Source organism: Nylanderia fulva, unplaced genomic scaffold (assembly GCF_048542155.1).
Source record: "Nylanderia fulva isolate GAGA-0341 unplaced genomic scaffold, ASM4854215v1 Scaffold1161, whole genome shotgun sequence".
NCBI classification, from domain to species: Eukaryota; Metazoa; Arthropoda; class Insecta; order Hymenoptera; family Formicidae; genus Nylanderia; species Nylanderia fulva.
The window spans coordinates 17,095-25,767 of record NW_028189367.1 but is presented as its reverse complement, the minus strand read 5'-3'; the positions used below and the strand labels follow the sequence as shown (position 1 = coordinate 25,767).

General features: G+C 32.3%; 1 protein-coding gene across 2 annotated transcripts; it reads left to right on the top strand.

Annotated features, from left to right (window-relative positions):
* Nucleotides 1-6,560: 6,560 nt before the first annotated feature.
* On the top strand, nt 6,561-8,260 carry LOC146724791 (uncharacterized). Of its 2 annotated transcripts, none has more exons than XM_085489587.1 (5): nt 6,561-6,639; nt 6,717-6,868; nt 7,101-7,225; nt 7,729-7,888; nt 8,071-8,260. In XM_085489587.1, the coding sequence occupies exons 2-5, from the start codon at nt 6,793-6,795 to the stop codon at nt 8,205-8,207; spliced, it is 498 nt and encodes a 165-aa protein (XP_085345713.1). In that variant the 5' UTR covers nt 6,561-6,639; nt 6,717-6,792; the 3' UTR covers nt 8,208-8,260. The 2 variants fall into 2 exon arrangements, with proteins under 2 accessions (XP_085345713.1, XP_085345709.1); XM_085489583.1 differs by having other exon boundaries at nt 6,562-6,639; nt 7,101-7,321; nt 8,071-8,259.
* The last annotated feature ends 413 nt before the right edge of the window (nt 8,261-8,673 follow it).

The following is an 8,673-nucleotide window of genomic DNA, read 5'->3' as shown; positions in this document are numbered from 1 at the left end:
CCCCCGCGGATGTACAATTGGTACCCGGATCCATGTTTTCGTAAGCTTTTCCTTGTAGGGGTTAATATCCCCCGGCGCGCCCATCATGGTCGGACCTCGGGGGGCACTTTTGAAGGACTCTTTAGGGCGTTTTGCGTCCCTGGATCGTCCTTTCATCTGTCTCTCATACCCGCTTGGCGGGTTATTGCTGGGGGACAGTTGGCGAAAGTCGGCCAGCGGGCTAGTATCGCGGATTTTGCTATACCACACCCGGGCGTCTCCCCCCCGAAGAGTTCGGGTAGCCCTAACAGCATCTGGGCGCGGTGTACCTAGCCCAGGCCACGCTCTTCCCTCGTCGAGGAATGCCAGGGGTCCTTGCCCTCGAAGTGGCACCCCCTTTTCGGTTGGTCCATGATCCTGGCTGGTTCAACAGGTTGTCGGGGGTAGCTTCTTCGTCTTTGGTTGGGCTTCCGGTGGCCATTTCGACGTTTGAAGTGGGCCAGGTAGGGATTTCGAAAAGCGGGGTTTTTCCCAAAAAAAAATGGCGGAGGCGTGGCGGACCTCGTCTAAAAGTTCCTTGCTATCGATTCCGTGTCTTTTGGCCAAGGAAAAAGCTTCGGATTTTGATAATTGATTTAACCCACGCGGGCATCTGGATAGGCTTAAGCGATTCGGGATCTCCACGGGGGCAGGTCCCTGTTCGGCCGCCTTAACGGTTCACCTTTCCGACGCCCGCGGATGGGCTCCCCCGGTTTTCCAGGATTCGGGGAAGGGGGAGATTCAGCTCGCTTATTCCTTATTAACAATACTTTGGTTTTTTCAAAAGAACAAGTAAACAAAATGATTTTTGGCATAAAGCCTAAATAAGAACTTATTGAACTCTCGGTTAAACGAATGTTTTGTTGGCAAAAGCCCTAAATAAGAAACTTATTGACATACCGGTTAAACAAAATGGAGGCGTATAGCCTGTAGCGGTTTCCGAAAAATTTCCAACAATTCCCGTATACTTAGAGATACGGGTACGGAGGCAAATTCCATGGCAGGAAGAAACCGGAAACCGGGAAACCCGGCGTAATGACGAAAACCCTCACCCCGTATATACAGGAAGACCGGAAACCAACCCGCGTAACAACGAAAACCCTTGGCCCCGTGTAGCAGGAAGAGACCGGAAACCGGGAAACCCGGCGTAACAGAGAAACCCGTTGCCCGGCGTGTAGCAGGAAGAAGACCGGAAACGGGAAAATCCGGCCGTAACAAACAGAAAACCCGTTGCCCCGCGTGTAAGCAGGAAAGACCTGGAAACCGGGAAAAACCCGGCGTAACATGAACCGTTAGGAAACCCGGTCCACCCCCGGTGTATAGCCAGAAGAGAACGGAAACCGGGAAACCCCGGACCGTAACAAACGAGAAACCCGTTGCCCGGCGTGTAAGCAGGAAGAGAAACCCGAAACCAGGGAAACCCGGCGTAAATTGACGAGAACCCGTCACCCGTGTATAGCAGGAAGAAGACCGGAAACCGGGAAATCCGGCGTAACAACGAGAAACCCGTTGCCCGATACTAAAGGAGAGGCCAGAAACCGAGAAACCCGGCGTAACAACGAGAAGCCCGTTGCCTGGCTAGGAGGGTCGGAACAGGACTGGTTCCGCTCACCGCTCGAGCCGGCTTATATACCCTGCCGGCGGTTCCCCCACTCTACCTCGAGGCTGTGGTGGGGGTAACGCCGGCGTCGTAGTGGGGCGCCTCTGGGGTTGTAGTGGGGCGCCCCTGGGGTAGGGTGACCCGTGTATCAGTTATGATTTTGTGCTTAGGGGCGCCTTAGGCGCCATAGCCTCAAGTGGCGGGCGGGTGATCGGCCCGCGAGGCTTTAGTAACGGCTACGCCGTTACAATTTATATTCATCTGTTTGCCGTTGCTATATAATATATTAGTAAAATACCTATTATAACAGTTATATTAACATTAGAATAAAAAATTAAGATACAGCTGTTACATAATATTTATTATATAAAATATATACCCGTTTACTGTGTTGTTATAAATGTGTACGAAGAATAGTTTTATATGTTTCTTCATTTGCGTGTTTTTTGTGCATGCTGCTAAATTTCGCGGTTTTTGTATACACCCCGGTCTTTTCCCGCGTGCTAATCATAATGTGGTGACAATGAAAAACCAATATTAAAGTAGCGCTTGGTGTCGCAGTAATACGTGAATCGCCTCTCTAAATAAATATGATTTATGGTTGAATTATTGTTGGCAGAAAGCCGGCAAAAAATATGTGCTGTGCCTTCTGTGTTGCAAAAGATTCACTTTCTTTACATAAACCAAAGACTGTAAGTATAATTTTAAAGTACTTATTATAAGACTGTTTATATTTTTAATAACTGCGATGTTCGTCATTCCTCTAATATGCTTTTTCTTACAGAGATTAAACTCTCTCCATTGAAAGATTGATCGCCACATCTCTCGAGAGACCCTGAGCTATTGCTATTTGATCGTAATTCGTTTATCGTAAGTACACAATTATTTGTGGATGAGCTGTGGGAATGCTGGATTTATATATTGAAGAAGCCGGAAAGTGTAAATATTATTAAACAACACATTATTATATTGCAAAATTTTTTAGGTTATATAGGCGATATAGCCCTAAAAAAATTGTAATCTGTACGCAAATATATATATATATATATTATTGTATATTGTTTTATTTCATAATTATTATTTGCATATTATGTTCTTTATTAATATTATATATACTTATAGATTCAAATCAGTAAATAATATTTTATTCATCATTAGACATTTGTGAAGTTCATCGAAGCATCAATTTTTATGGTTTCATATATTTTATCATATTTTACAAAAAGTCATTTCAATAAGTGTATTAATTTTTAAAACTGCTCCTTTAAGATATTTTGCATATACAGTTTATATATAATATCGCTATTTTTATTTAATTTTTAATATGCTTATTGCCATATTATCTATTCGCATTTTGTTTCAGATTAATTTTGATTATTTGTTGTAAAGTTTACTTGTATTTTATTAATATTTGCATATGATTTTGTATCTTTATATTTTTAACTAAGATTATTAATATTCAAATATTTTATTATTTTTTTCTAACACTATAATTTAATTTTATAAAATTTGTTCTAATTTAAAATAACGATCAAATTATCAACATGCCAAAAACATATCACCATTTTATCAAAAGACGAAAAAAATCATTGATTTAAAATGTCCATATGTCACAATTACATAAAATTACAACTACAACATCAAATGTTTCCAAAAAACATTTTAAAATTAATTCTGCTAATATAGAAATGGCCTGTAATTCTAACTCAAGAATACATTTTCAAATAAAATTTAAAACTACTTCTCAGTGATAACATTTTTGATGCATCCAATAATATCCTTAATCCATCAATGAATAATAGTTTTCAGCATCTAATAGTTTTGACATTCCTATTGCATCAGATCAAGATAGTTCTTCATTGTCTAATTTTTTTTCCCAAATCAATTGATTTTATAATGAAATCTCGGTACAAAATGTACCAAAACTTAAGTTTAAAAGAAAAATTTGCAAATCTTAGTTTCAAAGCATTGTATTCCTCAAGGTACTGTAGATAAACTTCTTTTATTTTGCGGAAACTGGTCATAATGATTTACCTGAAACGTGTAGAACTTAATGAAAACACCACGTAATACTTTTCAAAATATATCTGCTGTTAGTGGTGGAAGATACATTCATTTTTGGATAGCTTCGGAATAAAATACTCTATATCAAAATATTGTAAAATTATGCCTCGTGAAATAAAAATAAATATTAATATCGATGGTCTACCTTTAAGTAAAAGTTCAAGTAGCCAGTTTTTGGCCTATTCTCGCATCAATTGAAATTAAAGATCTTTTATACCGAGCCTTTTGCAGTTGGGGTATTTCACGGAATGTCCAAACCGAATAATGTAAATGATTTTCTTCATCCTTTTGTTAATGAAGCACAAATTGTTTTTTCGAGATGGTATATTATTAGATAATAATTTCTATTGTAAAATCATATTGAATGCAATTTTATGCGATGCTCCTGCAAAATCATTAATCACATGTACCAAAGGTCACACAGGTTATTTTTCATGTTCAAAATGTTTTTCAAGAAGGTGATTTTGGTATGTAATCGAGTTGTCTTTCCGGAAATTAATTGCACACTAAGAACAAATGAATCATTTCGTACTCGTAGTCAAGAGACATCATATAGGTGATTCAATTTTAGAAAATCTCCCTATAGATATGATTTCACAATTCCTTTAGATTACATGCACCTTGTTTTTTAGGATCGAGGCGTTTTATTACAATTTATGTCAGGGGTAAGAAAGGTGTAAGATTATCCAAAGTTGCAATTGATTCTATTAATAAACATCTACTTGACACAAGAAAATTTATAACTAAAGAATTTGCGAGAATGCCAAAAAGTTTAATATGTATGATAGTTGGAAAAGCTACGGAAGTTCGCCTTTTTTTACTTTATTTGGGTTTAGTTTTTGTTAAAGCATTTTTGTCTAAAGACTATTATAATCATTTTTTTATCACTAGTATAGCTATTCGTATATTTGCAGATCCAAAAAATGTTTTAGTTCTTAACGATTTCGCACATTCCTTGATAACCTGGTTTATTTCAAACTATTAGAAATGCTTTTGGACTGGAATATCTTTCACATAATATTCATAATTTAGAACATCTTGCAAATGATGTCAAAACTTTGGGATGTTTAGATGCTTTTAGTTGTTTTAAATTTGAGAATCACATGCAAAAAATTAAAAAGCGAATAAAAATTGTGGCAAACCATTAGAGGAATATTCTAATCGAATTTTCGAATTAAATCAACTTCCAGTGAAAAAATCATATTTAAAGTCATATCCTATTATTCATTTTAAAAAGACAATTCAAAACACTAATGATATATCTCATTTAGAGTTCAATGGCTTCAATATTTTTACAAAAGAAAATGAAAACTGTTGTTTGTTGAACGATAATTCTTTGGCATTTATTTTAGAAGTAATTTTAGATAGTAATGATGTTCCATAATAAATGTAAAGCGAATTTTATATACCGAACCATTTTTAACACTCCATGTGATTCTAAAGAACTACTGGGTATACAAACTTTTTTGGAACAAGTCCTTTTAACATAGAAAAATTGCCGGCAACAAACATAAAAACAAAATGTTTGAAATTAAACATCTTGAGTTGCCAAAACACATTTGTTATAATCCCTTTTGCATGCATGTACCTAATTATTCTTATTTTGATTTTTTCTTTTAAAGAATTATTCTCATCTTGCCGTAATTTATGTTTTTTTAACAGCTTTATCATTACCAAGATTAAATACTTTAGTGTTTTTTTTAAAGAATGATGAGATAATACTGCAGGTTTTTTATGACTATTTGATTTTCATATATTGCTATGTATGGTTGGTTTTAGCTTTTAAGTTTGTTTAAAATATTAAATAAATACTTTGATATTACCTATATTAAGATTATTTTGTACCACGCCTTTTTTCACGGACAATACTTTCGTTTTATAAACAAACTTTATATCTACAAAGAATATAGCTATGTACATATATACTACACACATATATTAGTATAGAATCTATAGTGTCAACTCACACACATCCTCGATACCCATCGTTCTACCTGAACATTACGGGTGGTGTGCGAATTATAAGACACTCTGTATTCTGCATATATATTTTTTTCAGAGAAATGTCCGAAACAAAATTGTACGCAATTGTACAATTTTTAGCTGATGATCTTTCTCAGAGATTCCAACAAATTGGATTCAACGAAATAATGATGGCTTTATTGTTGGTGGCCTAACACAAAGAATATCAGTTCGCTTATTAAAATCGAGATGAACCGGATAAAAATTATGGTCAAGATTTGATATAACGGTGATAAAATATTGTTGTAAGTAATAATTTTATGAACACTATTTTAATTATATTTTCATTATTTTAATTTTTTTAACGTGTAAATGCATATTTTATTTATATTTGTGTCAAAAATTAATTTATTATGATTGACATATGCATATTATTACGGATGTTATTGTTATTGTTATTATATTTATATGTAACATATGTATTTATTATTATTATTATTTGGGTAGCGTCACTTGGCATCTGCTCGCAATCAGCTGCAGATGCTCAGTATGGTACGACTGATGAAGAAAAAATGTGGCCGAGGACAAAGAAAATTAAAGAAAAATGAATATTATTTTTCTGAGAACGATGAAAATGATTATACTGACGATTCGAATGATGAAGAAAGAAACGCGTGTGATGATGATGAGAAAATACGATAACGAAAAAAACAAATCGGTTAACACTTGAAACAGAGAAATTTTAACATTTACTTTGAATTAAATTTTTTTATATAATTGCTGAATATTTGAGATGCTTATTTATTTTGTTTGGTTATTTCTTATTATTTTATTTTGTTTGCAGATATTAATCGACCTGTTTTTAATTCTATTCCTGAATACAATTCTCAGCAAAAGATAATTGTTGCCAATCTATCAATACTTCCAGTACTGATAAAATTCAAATTGTTTTGTTTCCAAAAATACTGATAATGAAATTTCAGTATCACGCACAAGTAAGTTTATATATCTTACAATTTCTATGAATATAATAAAATGTAAATATTAAATAACCAACAATTGTAATCTGTAGATAACAACAAATGCAGTTCTAATGAAAAAACAAAAAAATTACATATTCTGATAAGTCCGCATCACCCTCTGGTATAATGGATATTGAGAGTATTCCTATCTTAGAACTTCCAGAAATACAAGATATTTATAAAATTCTAGAACGGATAGAAAGTAAGTTATGACAATTATATCTGCAACGTATTATATGTACAATATTTTAAGAATTTATTAAATATTAATACTCATATATTTAATACTCTAATATACTTAATATTTAATACTAACACTGTGCGTGTGTGTCATTATATGGATGATGTTTGCAATTATAAAATATACAGAAATATATATACATATATATATATATTAATATATGTGCACGCTATACGTTTCTTTTTAATTGTAGCAGGTTTAGATAAAGTTATACGTGCAAACGTTTGCTACCAATTTCGAGCTAAAAGTATCTCGAGAAGATTAAGTACATTGGAGTCTGGTCAACGTAATGATGCAGAATTGACAGAAAATGATATGGTAATGATAATGCCCTTATTGCCACTACAAACAGTCGAATCTATAAAAGAATTCGAAAATTTAATTATATCAAACGAAATTGCTGCATCGCAATTTGTAAGTTATTTTTCATTTGCAATTATTTCTACATCTGTATAGAGATCTATCTATACCATTTACTATATCATTTCCATCTATATCATTTCTATACTAAAAAGGTTCCATATAGAAAAATGAATAAGTTGAATTATATAGAACATTAAAGTGAATGCAATTACCCATTGAATAAGAATCGTTAATTTTTTTAATAGAAATAGTAAAGAGAATTAATTCATATGTATTATGTAGAACTTCTCATTTTTTTAAATATAGAATTATTTTTATAACCTTTTTTATATGCAGTTTTTATACATTTTTCAATAAACATTATTAACTACTTTCTTTTTCTGAATTTATAGTATAGTTGATATATGATATTATCTCTATATTATATATTATTTACATAAATTTATTGTTAATTTCAGAAAAAATTGATCCTAAAAGTTGGAGGCACCACTCCACGAAATAGCGTTCATCGTACTTTAGAACGAATAATCAGCAATAAATGCGCAATAAATTGTTCCTGGAAAGGCGTTCGATTAAATTATAAAATAAGCAATTTAACATTTATTAAGAATATACGTGGTAAATATTTGAAAATTATATTTAACTACTTTTTAAAATTCTTTTTCAATTCTTTTTAGATTACACAAACGTACATTTTTTTTATTAGATACTATTTAATTATTAAATATAATTTTCCTTTCATATACATGCATATATGAAATTGTGTCAGTATATTAATTAAATTTTAACTTATTTTACAGATATTATATGCTCTGTACATTCAGGTTTAACTGAATCCGAATTCGATATAACTGCTGCGGAATGGTTCAGGTTTGCAAAGCACCGAGCAATACGGGAAGAAAAAAAATCTATAATACATAGTGCTATTTACATTTAATATACTCACACACGTTAAACACACGTTAAATTGCTTTAGTTTAAAAATTCATTTATATATCTTAATTATTGTGATATCATAAATATGTTTTTTGTTTCGTTATTTTCTTATAATATATATATATAGAAAGTTTACATATATATGTTATATATTTTTATTCAGAAATTTTATTTATATTTTATATAGTTTATATACGTATATATAATTATATCATTTATGATAAGAATAAGTTTCTGTGGACGTATATTATAAGAGGATACATATAAAATTGAGTGATTTTAATAATAACCATATAATAATTAGAAAATAATATATAATTTTTAAGTTTTTATTATTTCGTTTACGAAAATTATAAAGTTATAATGTCTAAATAAAATTAATGATCTATATACAGGGTGTCCGGTAATGGTCGCCTCAACCGTCGTGTGCAGGTAGAGTAAGTTAAATCGAATAGGAAAGTCCTCTA